Source organism: Orcinus orca, chromosome 19, assembly GCF_937001465.1.
Source record: "Orcinus orca chromosome 19, mOrcOrc1.1, whole genome shotgun sequence".
In the NCBI taxonomy this organism is placed as follows: Eukaryota; Metazoa; Chordata; class Mammalia; order Artiodactyla; family Delphinidae; genus Orcinus; species Orcinus orca.
In genome coordinates, this window is record NC_064577.1 from 47,232,055 (window position 1) to 47,258,964 (window position 26,910).

Below are 26,910 nucleotides of genomic sequence, written 5' to 3' on the forward strand. Positions count from 1 at the left end.
CCAGAGGCCAGGGAGCTTGTATCTGCTTTCAAGACTGTCTGGTTGAGGTTTCTCTGGGTTTCTGGGTGGGGACCAGAAGAGATGAGGCAGGATGGGGGGTGAGCACCATTGGATGCCAGCCCTGTGTTTTCTGCTTTTGTGCAGTGCCTGCCTCTTCCCATCTCCCTCTCTAGACAGGAGGAAGTCTGTTTCCTAATGTTCTGGTTTATGCAAACTTTCTGTCCTCTCACTACCTCACCCCAACCCAGAGTCTTCTGTAATGTTCCCATGATACAGGCATTTTCCTCATAGGAGGCCAGAAGCTGAGCGAGCAGAAGCCAGGGATGTGAGCTGAGCTGCAGAGGGTGAAAGAAACCACAGCTCTTCCTGATGACCGGGCCCAGCGGCCCCAAGGCTGTCTTGAGCTGCTTTGCATACTCACCCTTCAAAGACCCAGGAGTCCTGTCATGGCTTCCTGGGTTGGGTCCATGACTCTGGCCCATTTGTCCAACCCTAAGCTCCTCTGAGCTCACCAAGTCTCTTGGAAAGGCTGGCAGCCTTCCTGGGCTGTGCCTCCTTCCAGCCCCACTACACCCTCTTCCAGGGCAGGGATGGGACCCTATTAATCATTCTCAGATGCCTAACTTTTTGGCTCACATCTTTCCTTTATCTTCCCTCTAGCGTGTATCTTATTTTTCTCTCCTGTTATGTGGAAAGCTAGCTCTTAAATCATGAATTTTAAAAACACATCTACACTTTATGGTATCAACCCTATCTCCAGTTTCGTGTGGGGTTTGGCCTTATCCCCATCCTACCATGTCCACCCAAATCCTTTTCTCCCCAAAAGCTGAGATCTTGAAATGGAAAGCCTGTGCTTTCAGAACTAGTATGTAGAGTCTGAAAGAAAACCGACTGAGGAACTCAGTTGACTTGCTTCTCTAAGCTGTGTCCACCCTCCCCCAAGGACAGTGAGTGTATTTTATAATTGACTGTTGCAACACAGAGGAATGCCAGTGAGTATAGGGAAGTAAGGGAAGGAGGGGAGACACCTTGTAATTCCTCCAAATATTGTCTGTTACACACTTGAAGTCATGCAGAAAGGCAGCAGGCCCCCAGGTGTTCAGGAGATGTCGTTAGTTGGATATGTGCTATCTGACTTTTTAATTTCATCATCTCTGACCTAACAAGGTCTCATGCTCTGTAACACAATGTCTTGGTGTTCATCCCCGACTCTTTATGGAACAGGACAAAGATGACAAAGATACAACATAAACAAGATCTGGGACTAGGGAGCTGAGCGTGCAGTTGGGTGTTTAAAGGATTTGACAGGGTTGGGAAATGACTCTCTGGAATATGAAATTCCAGGAAAAATGGAATTCCAGCAAATTCAGGAGTCTGAACATGGAAGCTGTGACAGCCTCGAGGTCTCGTGCCATTTAAAAATATAAAAGAAATACAACTTTGATGGCTGCAAGTACGATGGGTGGGTTTTACAGACTGAGTGTTACTGGCCCAAAACTTGGGTCTGCTCCCTCGCAGGCAGTAAAGCCAGTCTACTGACACCGGACTGTGGTGAAGGAAAGTTCAGTGTTTATTGTAAGGTGTCATACAAGGAGTTGGGGACAGCTAGTGCTCAGAAAGCCTGAACTCCCGGATGGGTCTCAGCAAAGCCTATTTAAAGGCAAGGTGGGAAGGGGAGTCCCAGGGTCTGTGATCAGCTAGTGCACAATTCTCCGATTGTTTGATGGTAAGGGTGTCACAGGGGTTAAAATGATCAATCCTTAGTCTCCAGTAGGCCTGGGGACTATGTGCTCATGGTCATTAAGTAGTTAATTTCTTCCATTTGGGGGTTATTTTAGCATCTGTAAAACAACTCAGGAGATGTGCATCAGAGGCTATTATCTGGGTACTTCAGAATGGAGCTAAAGCAGAGGATATGGGAGAGGGGTCTGTCCCAGGAAGGCCCCATAGAGTCCTGCTCAGTTACAGGAGGACATCTAGGAATTCCCAAGGTCTTGACTCAGTCTTCTCCCTTCATTGTTCATTTGCATCTCATGGCTGCTGCAGACACCTGACCCTTTCAAATGATAATATGTCATGAGAATTTAGCAAATCCCCAAATTTGTGATTGTCACTCGAGTACCAGAAATCCACTTTTTCTAGGGACATCATTTTGTTTTGTTTTTCACAGAGAAATAAAGGTTTTATTTATTTGGTAGGTAAAGCACTCCGCATTATTTCCAGGTGCATGAAAAGCATCTGCAGAGCTTTTCTGGACCCCAGGACTGGAGAGTCCACATCAGTGGGTCTCTGGTGGGTTTGGGAGTATTTGCAAGGCATGACTTTCTTTGAGTCTCACTTTCTTCATCTGGGACATGGGGGTGCCAATGGAAGCAGCCCCTCAGGCTTGTGAGCCTTCAGTGAGATGGTGGGTGTAAAGTACAAGCACAGGACCTGCCAGGCAATTGCGTGCTTCATAAAGTTCAGGTATTGGAGAGAGTCCCTCCTTAATAACCTTGCAGCACCTGTTTTTGCAATGCCTACTTCAGCAAGACTCTTCCAGGCCATGATTATGCTTTGCTTCATACTTGGAACTGAAGTGCTAGAGTAACCAGCAGGTTATATTGGGTTACACAACTTCTGCTAATTAAATGTCTTTACTGTGGTGAGAATTTTTTGCCTTATATCCCCAACTGGGATACATCCCAAGGGGCCTATGGGACTATATACAGCTGGAAATAGTCCATTAAAAACTTCAGGGGAGAGGGATAAATTAGGAGGTTGGGATTAACAGTTACACACTACTATATAGAAAACAGATAAACAACAAGGACCTACTGTATAGCACAGGGAACTATATTCAGTATCTTGTAATAACATAATGGAAAAAAATCTGAAAAAGAATAGCTACGTGTGTATATGTATAACTGAATCACTGTGCTGTACACCTAAACTAACACAGCATTGTAAATCAACTCTACTTCAAGAAAGACATAAATAAATAGAATTAAAAAAAATTTAACTTGTGAATGTTACCTTATATGGCAATAGTGACTTTGTAGACATGACTAAAGTAAGGTTTTTGTTCGTTTGTTTGTTTTTTTTGCGGTACGCGGGCCTCTCACTGTTGTGGCCTCTCCCGTTGTGTAGCGCAGGCTCCGGACGCGCAGGCTCAGCGGCCATGGCTCACGGGCCCAGCCGCTCCGCGGCATGTGGGATCCTCCCGGACCGGGGCACGAACCCGTGTCCCCTGCATCAGCAGGCGGACTCTCAACCACTGCGCCACCAGGGAAGCCCCTAAAGTAAGGATTTTGAGATGAGGAGATTATCCTGGACTTCCTGGGTAGGTCCTAAATGTAATCACAAATGTCTATGTAGGAGGGAGGCAGAGGGAGACTTGTCACAGATTGGGAGAAGGCAAAGTGAAGACAGAGCAGAGTTTTGAAGATGTTACGCTGCTGGCCTTAAAGATGGAAGAAGGGGTCAAGAGCCGAGGAATGCAGCTCTAGCAGCTAGAACAAGCAAGGAAGGTCTTATCCCCTAGAGCTCTGGAAGGAGTTGCCCTGCCCATACTTTAGAATGTATACCTTGATTTCAATCTTCTGAGCTCCAGAACTGCAAGCGAATAACTTTGTGTTGTTTAAAAAAAAAATTTAACTTGGGGACGCAAGACTACAAATGTACTGGATCAGTGTGTGAGAAATCCATGTCTCCTTCACTGTGGTTGGAAGTGTAAATTGTATAGTCTTTTTTTTCCTTTTAGTTTTGTTGAGAGATAATTGGCATACAGCACTGTGTATGTTTAAGGTGTGAAACATGATTTGACTTATATACATCGTGAAATGATTATCACCGTGAGTTGAGTGAACATGCATCATCTCATAGAGATAACAGCAGTAAGAAATTTTAAAAAATGTTTTTTCCTTGTGATGTGAACTCTTAAGATTTATTCTTTTAGCAGCTTTCATTTATAACACGTAGCAGTACTGATTATCTTTACCATGTTGTATATTATATCCCTAATACTTACGTATCTTGTAACTGGAAGATTGTACCTTCTGATTGCCTTCATCTAATTCCCCCTTCCCCCTCCTGTGCCTCTGGGAGCCACAAATCTGATCTCTTTTTTCTGTGAATTTGTTTGTTTTTGAAGTATAATTGACCTGCAACACTATGTTAACTTCTGGTACACAAGACAGTGGTTCAACATTTCTATACATTTCAAAACGATCCCCAGGATAAGTCTAGTTGTCATCTGTCAGCATACAAAGATATGACACAATTATTGACTATATTCCCCACACTGCACATTTCGTATCTGCAAAGAAACCTAGGTGCCCATCAATAGAGGAATAAAGAAAGTGTGATATGTATAGATGAATATTATATATATGCTATATATATATGATTTATATATATGAATATTATTGAGCCATAAATAGTGTAGTCTTTCTGCAGGACAATTTGGCAATATCTTCCAACTTTACCATAGATGTCTCCTTTGTATTTCCATGTTAGGGCATCTATTCTGGGAGAAATACTGAGATAGATATAGATATAGATATAGATATAGATAAAAGGAAGCACTACAAAGTGTATGTTACATATCCACAGCAAATTGTTTGATAACCAAAAAACCCACAAACCTGCTAAATGTCCAACAATGGAAGTTTGGTTAAATAAATTATAAGCCATTCATGTAATGGAATTTTAGATAGTAGTTATTTTTTAAAAGGAAAAGAAGATACTAACCTGGAAAGCTGTCCAAGACATCATGTTAAATGGATAAAGCAAATTAATACATATAATTTCATTTCTGCAAACAAAGTATATATTTGTATATACACACATGTGTGTATGTAAAAGCATAGGAAAAGGGTTTAGAAAAATACGTGGCAAACTGGTAATATTGATTACCTCCTGCAAGGTTACTCTGGATATATCTGTATTGTTTGAATTATTTAGCACATTCATGTGTTTGTTGTGTGAAAATGAACTTTGACAGGTTATATTAACTAAGTGATAATCGTCCCGTCTCATCACTTTTTGAGAGGGATTCAGGAGTCCTCTCCTTGCCAACCGTGCTGTTCCAAAGGGTTCTCCTGCAAGCTCTTTGAGGCTGTCCAGCCCCGGCCCCATGAACAAAGCCACGATACGTAGCAGCCTGGGATCCAGCCAGCCACCTTGGGTTTGGATCAAGGCTGACCAACTGCTGTTCTCTGTGCTGCCTGCAGCCATTAATCTCCACCCTGGACTGAGCTCCCTCTCTGGGTATCCTGGTCCCTCCTTCAGGTTGAGGAGTCCTTCCTGGGTGCTTACTACCCTTTGCATCTGCAGAGATTCTGAGATCCTGGGTGTGAGCTCCCTGCCTGAGATGGCCAGTCTGAGCCCTCCTCTTGCGGCTTGCTGAGTCCTTCTCTGTTCTCAGGGTAGCTTGTCCAGGCCTCCCCACAGGGAGTGCTAAGGCGTTTGTCCAGGCTCTGACCACCAAGGACAACGCAGACTTTCTCTTCATTCCCATGGTCATTGGGGTTTTACCTGCCTACGCCTTTCTCAAAGATTTTGAGAATCTTTGGATAGGAAAGAGGGTGGGCTCCTTCCACAGGCCCCTGTGGAATGTTTAGTTGTCCTTCTGCTGTAGTTCTGCTCATGTAGCTCACCCACACAGCCTTCTGTCCAGGAACCTCTTGGTATGGAGCAGAATAGGCTCAGAGAACACCAGTCACCAAGAGGGACCATGTCTCTCAACCCCCAAGGGCCCTGCCCAGCTTGTGATTTTTATTTTATTTATTTTTTTTAATTTATTTATTTATTTATTCATTTATTTTTTGCTGCGTTGGGTCTTTGTTGCTGTGCGCGGGCTTTCTCTAGTTGCGGCGAGCAGGAGCTACTCTTTGTTGCGCTGCGTGGGCTTCTCATGGCGGTGGCTTCTCTTGTTGTGGAGCACGGGATGTAGGCTCACGGGCTTCCGTAGTTGTGGCTCACAGGCTTTAAAGCGCAGGCTCAGTAGCTGTGGCGCACGGGCTTAGTTGCTCTGTGGCATGTGGGATCTTCCCGGACCAGGGTTCGAACCCATGTCCCCTGCCTTGGCCGGCAGATTCTTAACCACTGCGCCACCAGGGAAGTCCCAGCTTGTGATCTTTATACATCACTACCATTGTGGTTCCACCCTCAGCCCTGGGAACCACTCAAAGCACACATTCACCATCCTTGTGTAACCGGTCCTGCAGGACACCCCAGATGGGCCCTGACAAACAGCACCTGGCTTCGTAATGTAAGCTCGCACTCTGAAATTCTAATTTACACAAAGAAAATTCTTTTCTTTGACCACAGTTCCCAAGGGCACTAGGGAAACCAGGGGCAAGCTGTGATGAAGCAATGAATGAAGGGCTACAAAATGTTCCCGAGCTCTCCCATTAGGTATCTGCGTCTCCAAGAAACCATTCCCTGATCTGAGAAAGCAGAAATCAAGGAAACTAGAACATCTGAGGGCACTCCCTTGAGGGCTTATATTCTGATGCTCTTCCAGATCTTCTTCCTCCCGCCCCACCCTCCTTTCTGGGAACACTGAGAGTATAAAATGGGGCTGGGCTCTGCCCGTGCATCACATAAAGTTCAACATGAAGACAGGCACCATCTTTGTTCTGGTGGCTTTCATCGTCAGGGGGCTGGAGGTGGCCTATACTGCGAGACCTACTTTCGGAGGTGAGGTTGCTGAGGGGATCCTCCCTGAGAGCAGAGAAGGCACAGAGCCCAGTGTTAGACCTGGGGATGGTTTGGCACGGAAGCTGCCGTGTCCCCACTGCAGAGTGGAGATTCAGCCTTGATCAGATGCATTTCCTTTGATCTAAATGAGCGGTCACCCTGCGTTTCCCATTCCCCTTATCAGATTGGGTTGGATCTGATCTGTGTCTCTAAAAGAGATACGTGTGGTTTATCTTACCATTTTGGTTGTTATTTTATTTACTGTTGCAGATATCTTTGTTAGATACATAGTCTTTTGTTATATAATCTATTTTATTTGTGTAATCTCTCTCTCTCCTTTCCCCTCTCTCTTACTATATGTTTTGCATTTAGAAAGGGTTTCGTTTTTTGTTCTATTAGTTACCTTAAACTAAGACCTTTGAGTACCACCCTTGGTCCTCCTTTTTTTTTATTATTACCTATAGGTTTCCTGCTATGAGTGATAGTCATAATGAAATTAGCTAATTTCCTTCTTTCCTTCCTCCACACTCCCCTACCCCCAGCAGCTGATTTTAAGCAATATCCTTTCATTCCCACTTAATCATGTTAAGGTACTTATCAAGCTTACTCTGCTTTTCCTATGTTCTTTCCTTCCGCCTCCCTGATTTTTAATAGGTATATTGTCAAAACATATAGCTACTTCATAGACTCTTTCCATAGACCATTATTAAGTCTGAATTCTACTGTAAGTATATATCTAATGGCCTTACTAGTCCCCGTTTTGATGCCTCTCCAGTACTTTGGTTGGTTGGCGATCAGTCTCTAGTACATTCCTCAGGAAGTTCCCATGGGAAAAATGACCCCAGTCTTCTCCATCAGTCACCTCATTGCTTCCTGCGGATTTCTGCACAGATGCAGATGTCTCACTGGTGTGGTAGGTGACAGTGGTTTGTCTCCTTCCATCCACTCATATTGTGGAGTTTGAGGGGATACCTTGTTCCGCAGTTTTGTTGTCTATGTGTTTTGAATTTTGCTATTTTGATTGCTCTGTGTGTTTTTAAGGGGAAATTATAGAAGATTCAAAAATTATGCCAACCTACACAATTAAAACCACCTTCCCAAAATCTGACGTTATTTTTTTGTAACAACTTCTAACTTTCTCCTTTGTGAAGTGTCTGTTCAATCCTCTTGCCCATTTTTCTGTTAGGTTATCAATTGTTACTATTGATTTGTAAGGGATTCTGGATACAAGTTGTTTGTTGTATATATGTATTATAAACATTTTCTCCCAATGTAGCTTTTCTTTTCACTCTCTTAATGGTGTCATTCAATGAAGAAAAGTTCCTTATTTTAATGAGGTTCCATCTACCTATCTAGTTTAATGGTCAGCAATATTTCTGTAATATTTAAGAAATATTTGCCTATCCCGAGATCATGAAGCTATCTATTATAGTATCTTCTAGAAGCTTTATTGCTTTACCTTTCACTTCGGTCTATAACCCATTTGGAACAGAGTTTGTAGTGTGGTGTAAGGTAGGGGACAAGTTCCTTTTTTTCACATGGACAGTCCAGTTAATTCAACCACACTGAAATCCTGTAACTTTGTTTAAAATTGTCTTGATCCTTATTTTGATTATTGTTGGTTTGGGAAACTTACATATAAACTTTTAGAATCAGCTTATCCATTTTTGTGAAAAATCCTTCTACGATTTCTACTGGGATTATATTAAATTTCAATTTTGGGGGAAACTTGTTTCTTTATAACACTGAATCTTTTCATCCATGAACATGACGTCAGTCTCCATTTATAAGACAGTTAAATTTTTTTCTTAGTAATATAGTGTAGTTTTCTGCACATAATTGGTTAGATTTATTTCTAGGGAACTGATGGTTTTTGAAAGATATTGTAAAGGCATTGAGAGTATTTATTTTCTAATCGTAAGACTTCAAAGCTTCTAACTGTGTCTTTCCTCTCGCCAGCGATCTGTATGAATGAGTGTTCAGGAGACTGGGACTGTGAAGGAGGAAAAGAATGCGTGAAGGTTGGCTGTGCACGTATCTGCGCCCCACAGACTAAAAAAGGTGAGCCCTGACTTTCTCCACCCCAGCCTATCCTGGGAGAATTAAGAGCTTGGTGTTACCTGAACTTGCACAATTGTGTGATCACCCAGAGAAACACATCCGAATGCCTGAGGTGTCCCTCTGTTCTTGCCCTTTGAGGGAAAGGTTGGTCTCAGAACATTTATCCCAACATTTTCAAGTATGAGAATCCTAAAAAAAAAAAAGAATCTCATTTAATTTTTCACAAGGAATACGTATTTATTACAGAAAAGTCAGGAACTACAGAACAAAATGATGGCAAGATGTGCCTGTAATCTTATTACTAGGAGGTAAACATGGTTACATGTATGTTCATATCCTTCCACAAATATATTCAGGGGGTATGGTGCCAAATAATCATGGCATCACACTCCACGAACAAACATCTTTAAACTTTTCTTTTTACTGTCAATAATATGTAGTGAATAGCTTGCTACAAGCATGGACATATTTCTACAACTCTATTTTTTTCAAAGACATCAAAGCATTTTTACTGTGAATGTACCACATTTTGTTTACTACTTCTTGACCAATGGGCTTTTAAACTTCTCTAATATTTTACTATCAAAGGGTTCCCTTGAAACTAAATCGTTCCGTTTATAACTTGATTATTTCCTTAGGAAACATTGCTAGAAATGATATTGCTGACTCAAAGGGCATGCATGTTTTTTTAAATCCAAAGATACTTGGCCAATTTGCGTTTGTGAGGATGTATTGTTTATGTCAAAAAGTTTCATAAACTTCAAAATGCTGGGTATTGTAAGGTCGGATCTTAACAAACGGCACCGCGAAACAGAGGAAAGCTTCAAGTGAGCTTTATTAGGGAGCGCTCCCGGGCGAGGTTCACTGGTCCGAGAGAAAGGAGCCAGAGAAGTCGCACCCGGGCGAGGGTTGGGCAAGATTTTATAGGGGAAGAAGGGAAAGGGGTGTGGTGAATCTGGGAGGGCGCAGGGTATTCCTTATTTGGTGGTCTTTTCGGGTATCCTGGGGGACCGTTAGTCCCGCCCCTCGAAAGACGGGAAGGCTGGGCCGAGTGCAAAGTCCCCAGGTCAGTTCCTGGAACTGGGTGGTCCGGAATGTCTCCAGGGCAGCTTCTGGAACTGGGTGGTCCGGAGAATTTCGTTCTGATGCAACCTGTGAATCTGATTGTGTTCCCCTGCCTCGGGCCAGTTGGCCTTACAGGTATATTTTAATTTTAAATTACATGCAACTTAAAAACAACTTCAAAGATGTTTATGAAATGTTTTTAGGGAATGTTTCAAAGATCCTTTGCCATAAGTTGGCATCCCACATGATGGGAAAAAAGTGAAAAACACATATTTGGCAAATTCTCTGTGCCAGATCTTTTTCAAAATACATTATTTTGTTTAATCTTGAGAACTTTAGGTATGAAAGATATAGGTATTCATCTCACGTCCATTTTACAGATGAGGAAACTAAAGAATGAACCAAATATATATTTTTCTTTTTCTCAGCTTACCGTGATTCCTGTCCACCCTCTTCCTTTTCTTTTTTCTATTTTTATTTTTATTATTATTATTTTGCGGTACATGGGCCTCTCACTGTTGTGGCCTCTCCCTTTGCGGAGCACAGGCTCCAGATGCGCAGGCTTAGCGGCCGTGGCTCACGGGCCCAGCCACTCCGCGGCATGTGGGATCTTCCCGGACCGGGGCACGAACCCGTGTCCCCTGCATTGGCAGGCAGACTCTCAACCACTGCGCCACCAGGGAAGCCCTCTATTTTTATTTTAATTTTTATTTTTTTAACATCTTTATTGGAGTATAATTGCTTTACAATGGTGTGTTAGTTTCTGCTGTATAACAAAGTGAATCAGTTATACATATACATATATCTCCTCCCTCTTGCATCTCCCTCCCACCCTCCCTATCCCACCCATCTAGGTGGTCACAAAGCACTGAGCTGATCTCCCTGTGCCATGTGGGTGCTTCCCACTAGCTATCTATTTTATATTTGGTAGTGTATATATGTCCATGCCACTCTCTCACTTTGTCCCAGCTTACCCTTCCCCCTCCCTGTGTCCTCAAGTCCATTCTCTACGTCTGCGTCTTTATTCCTGTCCTGCCCCTAGGTTCTTCAGAACCTTTTTTTTTTTAGATTCCATATATATGTGTTAGCATACGGTATTTGTTTTTCTCTTTCTGACTTACTTCACTCTGTACGACAGACTCTAGGTCCATCCACCTCACTACAAATAACTCAATTTCATTTCTTTTTATGGCTGAGTAATATTCCATTGTATATATGTGCCACATCTTCTTTATCCATTCGTCTGTCGATGGACACTTAGGTTGCTTCCATGTCCTGGCTATTGTAAATAGTGCTGCAATGAACATTGTGGTACATGACTCTTTCTGAATTATGGTTTTCTCAGGGTATATGCCTGGTAGTGGGATTGCTGGGTCATATGGTAGTTCTATTTTTAGTATTTTAAGGAAGCTCCATACTGTTCTCCATAGTGGTTGTATCAATTTACATTCTCACCAACAGTGCAAGAGGGTTCCATTTTCTCCACACCTTCTCCAGCATTTATTGTTTGTAGATTTTTTGATGATGGCCATTCTGACTGGTGTGAGGTAGTTTTTTTTTTTAACATCTTTATTAGAGTATAATTGCTTTACAATGGTGCGTCAGTTTCTGCCTTATAACAAAGTGAATCAGTTATACATATACATATGTCTCCATATCTCTTCCCTCTTGTATCACCCTCCCTCCCACCCCATGTGAGGTAGTTTTTTTTTTTTTTTTTTTTAAGTGTTTGGCCACACCCCACGGCATGTGGGATCTTAGTTCCCCAGCCAGGGATTGAACCCATGCCTCCTGCATTGGAAGGCAGTGGACTGCGGGGGAGGTAGTTTTGATTGTAGTTTTGATTTGCATTTCTCTAATGATTAGTGATGCTGAACATCCTTTCATGTGTTTGTTGGCAGTCTGTATATCTTCTTTGGAGAAGTGTCTATTTAGGTCTTCTGCCCATTTTTGGATTGGGTTGTTTGTTTTTTGATACTGAGCTGCATGAACTGCTTGTAAATTTTGGAGATTAATTCTTTGTCAGTTGCTTCATTTGCAAATATTTTCTCCCATTCTGAGGGTTGTCTTTTCATCTTGTTTATGTTTTCCTTTGCACCCTCTTCCTTAAGTCACTTGGATCACACTGCAAACAGTGACACCAAAAAGTGCCTTAACAGTGCCCCCAACTTTCACTAAAGATCCCTGTCCTTCTCCAGCTCCAGGGAAGGCAGAGCCTGAGCGCCTGGCTCAGGAGCTAAGTCCATGGTGTTAGCTAACCTGTCGCCATCTGCTGGCTATCACTTCTAGTGCATGACCTACCCAATCAACACAGCAGTACTGGCTAGAACTGATGAGGTGGAAATGTCTGTAAATCTCACTTTTGCATTTAATGTTCATTACACAGTTTTGAAGTAAATATTATTACCCGTATTTCAAGTGCTTGGAAACTGAGTCTCAGAGAGATTATGTGCTCATCCCATATCAGGCAGTTAATAAATGGCAGAGGTGATCTCTTCACATCCAAAGCTAGAGTACTTCCCAGCACACCACGCTGCCTCCCGAAGAAATAATAATGAGGGGACATTATCCACATGGTTCTGTACTTTCATCCACATTCAAACTATAAGAAAAAAACCCACCCCACCTCTTTGTATGGAGTGACCACAAGTGTGTGTCAGCTAACTGGCCACACTCTGACTCATTCTCGTGGCCATGCTCCCCACTTAGATCTCCATCCTGCTCAGACCACCTTGTCCTGTTCCCTGCAAAGCCAACTGGAGCAAGCCACCTCTGTCCCAGTGGGGTTTCCCCACCTCTGGCTGGCTGACTGGACTTCCCTGCGACTCCCCTCCTGACTCTCACAGCCCCTCCCTGGGGAGCCACGGGAGGAGGCAGTGCGGGTTTCTGATGGGGAAGGCTATTCCTGGGGCTGACATCATTGTCCTGGTTCGTGGGAGAGCACGGCTGCTAGCTCCACAGAGCCTTGGCAGCCATCCAGTGTAACGAGGAGATCTGAAGCCGCACAGACCCCATTTGAACCCTGGCCCCTCCTTTTCCTAGCTCTGAGTTGGGTGCACGTTACTCATCCTAAAACGGTGATAATAGTTCTTACCTCACAGGGTCATTCTAAGGAGTGAATGAGGTTGTGCTAAATACTTAACCCGGTGCCTGGCACTTAGCAAGTGCTCAATAAACGGTGGCCAAGATACAAGTGAAGGGTTGGTGCCAGATATACACCTTCCCCGAGGCTCCCTTGGTCAAGAGGGAGCATTAGCACCTTGTGGAGGTGAAGCTTGCAGGGCCTGGAGTCAGACAGACATTCTCTTGGCTTTAGGCTCGGCCGCTTACTGGCTGTGAGATCGTTTTGTGAGCTTGGGTCTCCTCTCTGTGGACCCATAGACAAGTCATTAGTAAAGCTCAGAGCGCCACCTATTTCTAAGGCTTAAATACGTATTTCCAAATTGCCTCATAAGGACCCTTTGAAAACATTAAAAAGGTTAAAACGTAACATAACGGAGCTTTTGGTATGTAACATGCATAAGGACACCATGCCTAATGGACTCAGTAATGCCACTAAATGGAAGTTTATGCTATTATTTACAGCTGTCTGTGCTTATATTTGAAAAGAGTAGCACAACACTTAATCATTTTATAGACAATGTATGGGTTTCATGGGGACTTGCTAACTGTATGCATTAACCCTGCGGTCTGGTCCTGCCTGACATGTACAAGGCTTAGAACCTGGCCCCAGGAGCTTGGGCCGCTACATCACTCCCTGGCTCTAGGTCGCAGCTCTGGTTTCCTTAGGTGCTTGTGACATGGACTGGAGGTTGAGGGTCAGACTGGGGGTTGGACCTTCCAAATTCTATTAACCTTTAAAATCTCAGAGGCAGCCAGGGACTCAGGAAAGACCAAGACCCCTGGTTGCCAAAGGCCCCTTCTCTTAAAGGGATGAATGAAAGATTTTTTCCTTTCTCTCATCTCTGCCAGGGTTTATATCTCCCCTCTTCCCAGAGCAAAGAGAGTCCCATTAGATTTTCCTGCCTACAATTGTCTCCCAATTTGTACTAAGGGGTGGCTTGGTTCCAGACAGAAAAACCATAGCCTCAAACCTACAGAGGGTGAGAAATCTTTACGGCAGCAGCCTGTGTCGAAAAACAGGCAGTCATGACAGGCTGGATGGAGACCACCACTAGCTCAAATGACACTTTTGGGAGAACTAGAAAAAGGCCCCTTACACCAGACAGAGTCCAGTGGGTGCCCAGTTTGGTAAACAAACGCCTTTATCCATTATGGAAAAGTTGCCTCTCCCTCTGGGCGGAGGACTTCAGAAATGAGGTCGAGATGTATTACAGTCCCACTCAGCCTGTCAGCAGACATAATTGTGTGGCTCACAACCTGTAAAACCATACGTGGCAGCCCTGGCTAGAGTGGATGAGGGGGAAGTATGCATGCCTTGATTTCTCATAACATCTTTTTAAGTTGTAGTGTCATGCTCATTTCATAGACATGGGAACTGGGGCTCAGAAAGGTGACATGACCTGTCAATACATGGCAAAGCCAGTCTCTTTAACTTGAAAAAACCTAGAACATTTTCATACACCCTCCCTGCAGAAAGTACCCTTCAAGAGTCACCATTTGCCCACTTCTGCCTCTTTCTTCATTCATTTCCTCAGGGCACAGAAACGCTAAGGACAAATGACCCAGCATCTTTGCATATGGTGTGTTCTGTCTTTTTCCTGTAAGTCCCAACCGGAGCAAGTGGGCCCTGTCCCAGAGGGACTTCCCCGTGTCTGGCCGGCTACCTGGCCTTCCTCCACATCTCCCCTCCCTTCCGTTAGTCAGGACCCATAGCCCCATCCTGAGAAGGGCTTCTGATGGGAGCAGCTATTCCTGGGGCTGTCATCACTGTCCTGGTTCGTGGGTGAACACAAATGCTAGCGCCACAGAGACCTGGGAGCAGTAACGAGGAAGCTTCTTTTGAAATCTTTCCTTGGAATCAGACTTAGCAGATTCTGTGTCAGCTTTTTTCTGTCTCTGTGGTCTTGTGCAATTTGCTCGAGCTCCCAGAGCCTCAGTTTCTGTACATGGGGATTACGAAGACCTACCTCCTAGAGACCTTGTGACAAATAAATGAGATCACAGATGTGACTCACTTGCCTAGAGCTGGCACAATAACAAGGGCTCACTAAATGGTAGAAAAAGTCCCTGGGAGCATGAGAGCCAGAAATGCCCCATTTCTGAAGGTGCCCTTCATCGAAAGGGAGCATCACCCTCATGTGACTGTGAAAAAACAGGATGTCCAGAGTCCAAAAATCTCCAATTGAATCCCAGCCTCGCCACAGGCCCTCCGCTATTATCACCTATGTCTCTGTTTGGAGGACAATTAACAAGACTTCAATCAAACCCACAGCCCTGAATACCTTTAAGCGTTTTGATTCATATTTTCAAAATCACCCCATGAGGACAATGTAATTATGTAAAAAATGTCAGGCAACCCACACGATGGTTGATTGTCCAGTTAACTCAGTGATTCTATTAAACTGTTTTGTAATTTATTGGGTACAATAGGTTCCACGTGTGTTTGAAAAACCAGCAGCGTGTACTATTTGACAACATGTTGTATCTAGAAGGATTTACCAACCTTATGCATTAACTAATTCCCTGACAGATACACAGTCACTCTGGGAAGAAACATCACATTCTGAGCTCCTGCTGTTTGCCAGGCAGGTCCTGAGATTATTGCTTTTAAATCTCAGAGGTACAGTAGTAACAAATATCACTGTTATACAGATGAGGAAACTGAGGCATACAGCAGTGAAATGACTTTCTTGTGGCCACATAGATAATGAGGGAGAGCCCAGGTCTGCCTGTGAAGCATATTGAAAACATATTGAAAGGGCATATTGAAAGCCCTCTATTGTGGCCATTTGCATAAATTAGAATATATCCTATTCTCTTGTATAAAGTATCCTATCATGCATGACATACATCTTTTAAAATTTAACATAAATTGTGGACATCTTTCCATGTCCACACAAATACATCTCATTCTTTTTGGATTATGTGATGACTAATGAATAAGTTTACTATAATTCATTTAACCAATTCCCTTTTGGTCGTCATTCTATTTGCGTGACATTTTTTGCTGTTGCCCAGGTTGCTGTAATGAACGTGATTTTATATTTTTGTCCATAGGTGGAAATGTTTCCTGTAGAATATATTTCTTAGGAGTGAAATGAAAAGGTCAAGGTTATGAACATTTGTTTTCATATTCTCTCCCTTTCCTCTCCTCTTCCTCCCTCCCTCTCTCTCTCCCTCCCTGCCCTCTCCTTCCTTCCTTCTTATACCTCCTCCCTCCCCCCATCTTCCTCATTGACCAGAAGGACTTTCCCCTTTTCTATGGAATGAGAATTCACATCATGTCCAGCATCTTCTCTCTGCTCAGAGCTCTAAGCCTTGTGTGTGTTAAAAGGCGCTTCTGAAATTTCGAAAAATTTTTCTCTTTCAGCAGAGCCTGTTGTTGTCTAATTCAACAAAGTCTAATTTGAAACTCACTGCCGAGCCCTGGCCCCTTTATTCCAGGCTGATGTGCCCTCCCCACGAAGCAGGGGCTGCCATTAACTCAATGAGTTGTGGGCGGGGGAGGGCAATGGGCAGCCAGAAACTAGGAAGAATTGGGAACAAAAGATACATTGAATCAACATCTCGGAGTAATATCATCTCATTACATCATGTACATTGCGAAAGCATTCTTTAAACTGTAAAGTTCTATTCAGATTGTGAACTTTTTTGCAATAGTAGACATTTTATAAATTACATAATTTTTTTTTGCAATAGTAGACATTTTATAAATTACATAATTTGTTAAAGTGATAAAATGTAGATGCTACCTCGTAGGAAGGGCTCCGTTCATTCTTTGCTCCAGCCCCTTCCTAGTACCTGCTCCTGAGACTTAAGTTTTTTTTTTTTTAATTAATTTATTTATTTTTGCTGTGTTGCATCTTCATTTCTGTGCCAGGGCTTTCCCTAGTTGTGGCGAGTGGGGCCCACTCTTCATTGCGGTGCGCGGGCCTCTCACTATCGTGGCCTCCCTTGTTGCGGAGCACAGGCTCCAGATGCGCAGGCTCAGTAGTTGTGGCTCATGGGCCTAGTTGCTCCGCGGCATGTGGGATCATCCCAGACCAGGGCTCGGACCCGTGTTCCCTGCATTAGCAGGCAGATTCTCAACCACTGCACCACCAGGGAAGCCCTAAGTTTTTGATGTATCTTCTCTGGCAGGCTACTGTGAGATTCGGTGCTGGAAAAACTGGAACTGCGGAGCCAGGAAATGGTGCACGCAGAAGGGCTGTAGGAAAGTCTGCTCCAGCTTCTCTGGAGGAGGTAAGACCAGGAGCCCCGCCTGATTCCCCAGCCAGCTGTGCCAGGGTTAGCCCTGCCTGGCCTTTCCAAAACTGTGCTGCTGATCAGAAATGGGACAGAAACCCATCAGTATTCCTGGGGGCTCTTCCTCCACTCTTGCCCTTACAGGGGGAAAACAGGTGAGAGAGCCATGTGCCCAGCATATCATTAATAAATACCCCTTAAAAAGACCTTTAATCATTTCCCTTTTTTTTTCTCCAAGTGAAGCTCATTATATAAAAGTCAGAAACTACTGATGAGCCTACATATGTGTATATATGTATATACTATGATTATGGTATGATCATTTTATATATATATGTATATATATGGTATGCTTATATAATCATATTTTGACTGTCTAGAAAATAATGAACACCTCCACAGCATTATACTTATTATCTGTATTTATATAAATATTAATGATATTTACTATTATTATATTTTTAACCCAGAAAAGCCATTCCGTAAATACTTTTTTGTCACTTAAGTTTTGTTGGGAGCATCTTTCACTGTCAACACAATATATTTCATTTTACTTGATTTCACGTATTTAATTATTAAATTTAATAAATTTAATTTACTGTATCCCACCATATAGAATATACTACATCACCTCAGTAAATCACCTTCTAGTGGACATTTCAGGTGGGATTTTGTTTTGTTATTTTGTTTACTGTTGCTATTCTAAGCACTACCTCAATGCTGGTTTTTCTCACTAGATTTTCTGTACCTCCTTATTATGCCTGAATGAAGAAACTGAGGTTTCTCGGGTTAAAGTGACTGTGAATTGCTTGTGGTTATAAAACCAGTGAGTGGCTAAGTCAAGATTGATGCCGGCTCCGTGCCTGGCAGAGTGGCAGGTGCAGGGCAGGGCTCCGGAGCCTTCAAATCCCACCTCTGCAGCTCACCAAAGTGGGGTTTAGGGCAAGTTACTTAACCTCGAGTTCCTCTGCTGCAACGTGGGTCAACACCTATTGCAGAGGGTATGGTGAGGACTAAATGTGCTAAAGTAGATCATGTATTTGGCCCTGACCCTAGCACATAATTTTTTAAAAAAATTAATTGTAGGGAAAAGAACGGAGTAACAGGAAATACTGTTAAGGAGGAGGCAACACCACATGGGCTTAGGACTTTATTTCAAAACGTTGCTCTGTGGACACTGGGGAAATGTATGTAATATTTTTAACCCCCAGTTTCCTCATCAGGGAAACCCAGAAAATGTTATCTCCGTTACTACATCGTGTGAGGATTAAATGAAATATATGAATGTATATAGTACTGTCAGCCTTTTAAAAGAAAAAGGTAAGCAATTCAGCCAGCAAAATTGAGTTTATTCGAGAATAGCAGAGGAGTTGCAATTGGAGACAAGCAAAATGTGGCAAACCACCGGCAAGTCTGGAGAACAAAGGAGAGCGTGCTTTTACAGAGGACAGGAGGAAGTGGGAGGGGTTGTTTCGTGCAGCAGTTCATTGGAGGAAAGTGAGAGTCTGAAGTGGTGGTAGCTTCTCATTGGCTGCAGGCGAGGGCGGCTCCTGGCCGGCAGCCAACAGGAAATCTTCCTCTTTCCTGCTGGAGGACGCAAGCTGCCATGAGTGGTACCTGCATGAGAGCCCTTCCTTCGTGGTTTCCTCGCTCCTATTTTGAGTTAGGTTTCCTTAACACGTTTTTCACAGTATAAACATCTGGAGAAGCAGATGTGCTCAGAAAACCAGTGACTCATTGCATGGGGCCGCCCTGTGGCAGAACTCATGGGAGCTGGGACAAGCAAAAAGAATCTTAGCATCCACTCCTCCTCTGCCCTCTTTTCCTCCTAAACCTGGCTAATTTAATTCAGGTCACCCAGAAGAAAAAAATGAAATAAAAATCGGAAAAGATGGGGCTTCCCTGGTGGCGCACCTGCTGGTGGCGCACCTGCCAATGTAGGGGACACGGGTTCGTGCCCCGGTCCGGGAGGATCCCACATGCCGCGGAGCAGCTGGGCCCGTGAGCCATGGCCGCTGAGCCTGCGCGTCCGGAGCCTGTGCTCCGCAACGGGAGAGGCCACAACAGTGAGAGGCCCGCGTACCGCAAAAAAAAAAAAAAGAAAAAAGAAAATCGGAAAAGAACAGATGAGACTCTTAGCTTGGGCACATAGTTTGTTGGATATGATCAGCCTCTACTCTCAAATTATTTGTGTAAGAAACTCCACATTTCAAATGAGGAATCTATCCTGGAGAAGAAATAGATGCTACAGGAAGCCGGTGTTTGTGCACTGGCTCAACTGGCAGAGTTGTTGCAGAGATTATTTGTTCTTTTCTTCCTTTAACATGAAAGCTCTGGAAATCTTACAGAAGATGAACTCATTCACGAAACAGTCCCACCAGACCAGAGAATAAGTGCATGCAGGGGTTATACCGTCCTCAAGACAGGAGCCAGGAGCTGGAAACCTAGGGCCTGAACTCTCCTCCCATCAGGTCTGGGGACCTCTGACCAGAGCCCCAACCCAAGGACTCCCAGCCAGACTCACTGGGGGTGAGCTGGTGCCTACATTAGCTTGGTTTCCCAAAGCCACAGGGATGTCAGTCTCACTGTTGATCAATGGTGTCAGTTTCCCTGCAGGCTGCTGGGATTTGACACTTCCTTCTCTTGCTCTCTGCTTCTGGGGCACACAGCAGGGTGGCCCCAGTCCCCGTCCCCTGAAAAGGCTTTGGTTGCACATTCTCTTTAATTTGGCTCACTCTTTCAGGGCACCATCCCCCCACCCCGCAATCTTCCTAGCAACGTTTCTGCTCAATTCTCTGCACAGCTGGATAAGAAGAAAATTTGAGAAGTCCCCTAACAAGTTACACCCCCAATTGTTCCCCAAATTTGCCCTCAAGCAGTGCCCCAGACCAAACCTTTGCTCCCTCAGGCTGAATTTTTTTCCTGCGCAATATGGTTTCTTTATATGTAAGTTGGTGATAATTAAGGTCTTGATACTGATATGTGACTCTAAAAGCACAAGTAGCGAAATCAGTCAGGTCACTTAAAGAGGAGACATTCTTTTGAACCAAAAGGGCACTGGTTACAATGAGCACCTTGCAAGCACACCCTCAGCTTCACTGCCAAGGAAAGGACCAGGCTGTGCTTCTGCTGCAGTCAGGATGACAGAGGGACTTCATCCTGGATCTGGAGACTTTAATGGTTTCTTCACGTCACTCGGTTTCACAGTTTCAGTGACACAAGGTGGCTTTTGCTCAATGAGCCTTTGATCAATTACTCCTCTACCTTTCTAAGTATGTGGTACCTTCATCCCTCTAATCCCAAGGAAGGGAAGAGGAGGCAATAGAGTTAGCCACGTGGTGGACTTGAGCCACTGGAAACCCCTGGTGTTGGCTGCTGGCAGTGCATCTGTGATGGTGTCACAAACAGCAAGAGACCTCAGGAGGCACCAGGGTTTGGGAGGCTGAGAACCAGCACCATTTCCTTGGTGAGAGAGGCCTGAACTGGGAACCATGTAAGTAGAATGCCACCCTGTACACCTAGGAGAGGAAAGCCATCTTTGTAGGTGCAGTGGTGGTCAGCATGGAAAAGGTTACACTGGTCTGCAACAGATGCCTGGGAGGTCAGGGATGAGCATAGTTCCTCAAGTGTTTGTTTGTTTTAAATTACTTAATTAATTTGGCTGCGTTGTGTCTTCGTTGTGGCACACGGGATCTTTAGTTGTGGCATGCGGATCTTTAGTTGTGGCATGCAAACTCTTAACTGTGGCATGAGGGATCTAGTTCCCTGAGCAGAGATCGAACCCAGGCCCCCTGCATTGGAAGCGCAGAGTCTTAACCACTGGACCACCAGGGAAGCCCTGTTCCTCAAGTGTTTATGGGTTCCTACCCTGAAGGCTGACCATTAACCTCCCCCGCTCCCCAAAAAAGTCATTGTGCCTCCCAAAAGACACATTGGACCCTCAGGCATATGAGGCCCCAGCAGAACCAATCCAAGAAGCCACGAGGGCATATGTGTCTGTTGGGGAATCACAGAGAAGGTATTGATTCAATATGGACTTTGGGGCCAGGTCCTCCCGGGTTCCAACCCCAGAACCACCGCTCACAAGCCCGGACCGTGGGCGAGTCATTTATGTTCTCTGAGCTCCTATTTCCTCATTTCTTAAATGGGAACGATACATAGCTCAACAACTCTTTCTTGTGTGTGCAACTGTCACACATAGGAATTGCTCTGTGAGTATGAAAATCCTTCTGTTTTCCTGCTCATCAACAGCTTTGGCCAAAAAGCTGAAGCTCATTTCTCTGAATTTTCTTTATTTTCTTAATATATGTTCCTTTGTTTGTTAAAGTTACACATTTCTTGCCAAAATTAAAATGTCATAGACTAAACAAAAAGGGCTAAATCTGCCTACAGTTCTATCCCCTTTGAATAATCACCATTGTTGGGTAAACATTATTTCAATGTCCTCTATGAATATGCTAATATATACTTATTTTTATATGTCCTGTTTCATTCTCCATTACACTGTGTGATATATGCCATGTATAAGTGGGTCCATTGCCTAATCTCCGCCATGTGTATGGTAGCTTCCAGATACCCACACCTAAGGCTTCTTCGTGTTCACTGAGGCTTTTATTCTTTTTCTTTAATTTTTTATTTTATATTGGAGTATAGGTGATTAACAATGTTGTGTTAGTTTCAGATGTACAGCAAAGTGATTCAGTTTTACATATACATGTATCTATTCTTTTTCATATTCTTTTCCCATTTAGGTTTTTACATAATATTGAGCAGAGTTCCCTGTGCTATACAGTAGGTCCTTGTTGGTTATCCTTTTCAAATATAGCAGGGTGTACATGTCAATCCCAAATTCCCTAACTATCCCTTCCCTCCACCCTTCCCCCACTGGTAACCATAAATTCATTCTCTAAGTCTGTGAGTCCATTTCTGTTTTGTAAATACGTTTATTTGTATCATTTCTTTTTAGATTCCACATAAAAGCAATATCATACGATATTTGTCTTTCTCTGTCTGACTTACTTCACTCAGTATGACAATCTCTATGTCCATCCATGTTGCTGCAAATGGCATTTCACTGTTTTTAATGGCTGAGTAATATTCCATTGTATATATGTGCCACATCTTCTTTATCCATTCCTCTGTCGATGGACGTTTAGGTTGCTTCCATGTCTTGGGTATTATAAACAGTGCTGCAATGAACATTGGGGTACATGTATCATTTCGGACCATGTTTTTCTCCCGATATATGCCCAGTAGTGGGATTGCTGGGTCGTGTGGTAGTTCTATTTTTAGTTTTTTGAGGAACCTCCACACTGTTCTCCACAGCAGCTGTACCAATTTACATTTCCACCAACTCACTGAGCCTTTTCTGATGTTAGAAATCTGTATGGAGCGCTGCCGAGGAGACTGGGACTGTGGAGCTGGAGAACAATGTATCAAGAGGGGATGTAGTCGAGTCTGCTCTTCAGTCCAGGACCCAGGAGGTAAGAGCACACAGCCCTGCCCAGGTCCCCAAACCCTGCACAACACAGAGACTGTGTACTTAGCTCTGCCCAGACTTCCCTTCCTTAGACGGTAAATTTCCAGGGTCTCTGCTTTCAGGCTTGTCCTTCCAGAGGGAAAAGCATGTCACAGACCTGTGTGTCCTGACTTTTTGAGCACAGAAACTTCTTCTTTTATTTTGTTACACAACTAATAATGTTCATTATAAAAAAAACTCAGAAATACTAGTAATTAAAAAGATAAATTATCCAATGGATAATAATTATCCACTGGATAATTTATTATCCATAAATTATCCCATTACCCAGATAACCACGTTAACCTTTAAAATAAAAGCTTCCATGTTTCATACACACACAGATATATTTTTTCAGCTTTAACAAGGAATAAATGTTTGTTTTGTGGTTACTGCATGTCTGGAACTGTGCTGAGTGCTGGGAGATAGTTAAGGAGAAGTCTTCGTCCTTAAAGATCTCATAGTAACAGAGATATAAACAAACAAACAAAAATCCAGGATATATGATTTTTACAAATATGGTGTTGCAGCCCATCCCTGATCAATAAACACAATTCTATCACACATTTTAAAAAGCTTCATTGTTTTCCAGTATGATATGCCTTCTTTCCATGCCTTCTTCTACTATTATAGAATTAGATAATTATCATTTTGAGTTACTTTTTAATAACAAGGACAAGATAAGTGTCCTTGAGCTAAATCATATTTCTTAGCATAAATTCCTAAAAGTAGAATGGCCAAATTACATTTGAAAGCTTTTGATATAGATTGCTATATTGCCTCATGAAGACACCTTTCAACACCAAAAAAGCTATAGCCTCACTCCACATATTTGTAATTTAACAGACAAACATCTACTCGCATTGTGTATGTATATATCTGTGTTATTGATGTGTTTGTACTTATATTTGTAAAAGCCAAGAGAAGATTCCAGAAGGAGCTACAGGAAATAGTAGATATCTCCTGGGAAATGGGCTGGTTGGGTTGAGGGAAAGAGAAACTTCCTTTTTACTTAATATAGTTGAGTATTTTTTGTTTTAAAAATAAAAACATACTACTTTTCATATAGTGCAAAATAGGTAGATAGCTTGTCTATATATATATATATATTTTTTTTTTTTTTTTTTTTTTTTTTGCGGTACGTGGGCCTCTCACTGTTGTGGCCTCTCTCGCTGCGGAGCACAGGCTCCAGACGCGCAGGCTCAGCGGCCATGGCTCACGGGCCCAGCCGCTCCGCAGCATGTGGGATCCTCCTGGACCGGGGCACGAACCTGCGTCCCCTGCATCGGCAGGCGGACTCCCAACCACTGCGCCACCAGGGAAGCCCTTTGTCTATATTTTTTGAATTGGATAAAAGGTTAAACAAACAAACCTTCTCACAGCCCTCCCCTGTTATCCTGTCAGGCTTAACAGTTTTCAGCTGAATTTTTTCTACGAGTAGATTGTGTGGAGGAATGCCGAGGACCCTGGGACTGCGCTGTAGGGAGCTGGTGTGTCAACAACGGATGTGGCCATGTCTGCATACCCTTAGGAAACCCAGGTAAGCGCTGCAAGCCCAGCTGTCCATGTCCCTGACTAACTGAATGCTTAGCCCTGCCAGGACAATGGCTCTTAGGCCAGCTGCACAGAGAGCGAGGAGGCGGCTATACTGGGGCCACTACTAACCTCTGGGAGAATTAGAAAAGAATAGAATTCTTCCAAGTCTAGAAGACCATGAAGACAGATTAATAATATCTTGCTTTAGAAGTATTTGTAAACTTGAAAAAGCTGGAAATACTCTTAAAACAGAAATGAAATAACGTTAAGGTAGCAAATTATTCTTCAACAAGGTCTGGAAAGAACACGGTTCTGAACAAGTTAGCTGATCTCTCACACCCAAACACACGTCCACACCGGTGTGAAACATACAGGTCCATTCATTCAGTCCACCAGCATGTACGCCTGCCCAGGCGGATTCTTGCCAGCCATGGCTGGCTGGTACTCTTTCCCCACAGAACCTTCAACTCCCTAGGATTGATCCTTCAAGCCTAGGATTGATCTTTGCTGCTGTAAGTTTGGTGGGTGCATCAAAGTGGCCTGGGAGTGACTTCCCTGGTGGTCCAGCGGTTAAGACTGCAAGCTTCCAATGCAGGGGGCCCAGGTTCGATCCCTGGTTGGAGAACTAAGATCCCACATGCTGCATGGCACAGCCAGAAAAACAAACAAAAACCAAAGTGGTCTGGGAACTAGGGAGGCTGTAGAGTTAAGACTGGGTGTATCATCCAGGGAACAGCTCGCTAACACACCTCTACATGGTCTCAGGATCAAGGACCACACTTAGATGTTTTGGGGTGGGGGGGAGACAGAGGTGTATGTAAGGAAATCCCACAGATGAAGGAGATCTCTGCCCAACATGGAATAGAGAATTGTCAACCACCATTTCACTTGATTCACAAGAGTGATATCCAGCCTGCATTTTCCATGTTAGTCAGTCTACCCTAACTCAATAGGGTAGACTGTTTTGGGGGGTGATATACAGCAGGGGTTCTCCCATATCAACACACATAAGAATGACCTTGTGAGGGGTACTTCCTTGGTGGTCCAGTGGTTGAGAATCCATCTTGCAATGCAGGGGACACCGGTTCGATCCCTGGTCGGGGAACTAAGATCCCACATGTCACGGGGCAACTAAGCCTGCGCGCCACAACTACGGAGCCCACACACCACAGCTAGAGAGAAGCCCACGCACCGCAACGAACGATCCCGTATGCTGCAACTAAGACCCAATGCAGCCAAAAATAAATAAATAATAAATATATATTTTTAAATGAATGACCGGGGGGAAGGCTTGTTAAATCCAGATTGTTGTGCCCCAACCCTAGAGTTTCTGTTTCAGTAGGTCTGGGGTGGGGCCCAAGAATCTGAATTTCTAACAAGCTCCCAGGGGATGCTGATTCTGCTGGGTCAGGGGACCCATTTTGAGTAGCACTAGATACTGGATTGGGGATCTTAGTTCCCTGACCAGGGATGGAACCCGGGTCACAGCAGTGAAAGCACCACGTCCTAACCACTGGACCAGCAGGGAACTCCCTTTAAACAAAACAAAAACAAAAAACTTGAAACCTGGTCTTTTGTCTTTTATCTACTATTTCTTTCCAAATGCAGTCATCAGAGCCCTATACTAGAAGTAAGGCTGGTGGTGGTGTTAGTACCCAGTCTGATTTTCACACTGTGGGACTCAGTGTTCATTGGCGCCTGAAGGCACATAGAATTGGTGAGAAGTTGTTTCTGTTTGTGATCTGGGATTTAATTATCTAGTTTCAGCTGGAACAAAAAGGAGGGGGTTAATGGCAAAGCTCTCTCCTCTTCTCCCAGGATGCTGCAGCTGCTGGTCATCAGTGTGTTTTCCCACACACAAAACAGTACTGTGTGCCTCCAAGGTTTAGAAGGGGGAAAGATTGGGGGCATCCAGAAGGGAAGAGGCTAAAGGTCCATCAGGGAGTGAGACACTTCAGCTCGCTCGCTCTCAGCACTGGGTCCCACTCCCTTCTACAGAGCCAGCCTGGGTTCTGGCAAGACTGTTTTGTTTTTCAGCTGAACAGAGACCTGGAACTTGTCCACAGCTGGCACCAGGATTGATTGGAACTTGTGTTGAAATGTGCTCAGGGGATGAATCCTGTCCCCTGGGACAAAAATGCTGCAGCCATGGTTGTGGACACTCTTGTCAACCCGCTGTTCAAGCCGTGAGTATAAGATAGAGAGCTGCTTAAGGGGAGGATGAGTCCCTGCTGGCCTTTGCCAGCCCAGAAGGGACCCCGGCTGCCCCTCTGCTCACTGAAGTCTGGGTGACTTGTGGAGAAAGCTGGTTGGTAGCAAAGAGCAGGAATTTCTGGAAAGTGACATAATTACCTTTGTATTTTAGGAGGAGGACTTCACTATCCGTTTGGCTGATAATTGAACCTTGGCCTCCTTCAGTAACTGTTCCCAAACGTCATCTTTATTCTAAGAGCTGTGCTTTCTTACCGACCCCAGGATCACAGGATGTGGATCTAAAATAACTTGGTTTAAGTGTTGAATTGTGGCAATTGAGGACTCATGGGGTGACTGCTTTCAAAATTATCTTTCTTCTTAATAAAATGATTTCTGTAGCATTATCAAACCTGAGTCACTATTTCTATGTAAGATTTCTAGTTCACTGACATTAGTACCTCTACCTCCAACAAGTATTTAACCCC

The 26,910-nt window shown here is 43.8% G+C and overlaps 1 protein-coding gene and 2 long non-coding RNA genes across 3 annotated transcripts; 2 read left to right on the forward strand and 1 right to left on the reverse strand.

Moving 5' to 3' along the window:
- Positions 1 to 6,525: 6,525 nt before the first annotated feature.
- LOC101283745 (WAP four-disulfide core domain protein 3-like) lies at positions 6,526 to 26,834 on the forward strand. Its single transcript, XM_033431539.2, has 6 exons — positions 6,526 to 6,684; positions 8,644 to 8,745; positions 17,074 to 17,175; positions 24,138 to 24,236; positions 26,270 to 26,418; positions 26,598 to 26,834. Exons 1-6 carry the CDS (start codon positions 6,600 to 6,602, stop codon positions 26,631 to 26,633), a joined length of 573 nt encoding a protein of 190 aa, XP_033287430.1. The 5' UTR covers positions 6,526 to 6,599; the 3' UTR covers positions 26,634 to 26,834.
- Positions 17,182 to 22,173, forward strand: LOC125962127 (uncharacterized). Its single transcript, XR_007473572.1, has 2 exons — positions 17,182 to 20,814; positions 21,053 to 22,173. It is a non-coding gene; the product is annotated as an uncharacterized LOC125962127 (long non-coding RNA).
- LOC125962128 (uncharacterized) lies at positions 22,459 to 23,788 on the reverse strand. Its single transcript, XR_007473573.1, has 2 exons — positions 22,951 to 23,788; positions 22,459 to 22,904 (listed from the first exon to the last, which is right to left on the reverse strand). It is a non-coding gene; the product is annotated as an uncharacterized LOC125962128 (long non-coding RNA).
- Positions 26,835 to 26,910: the final 76 nt, after the last annotated feature.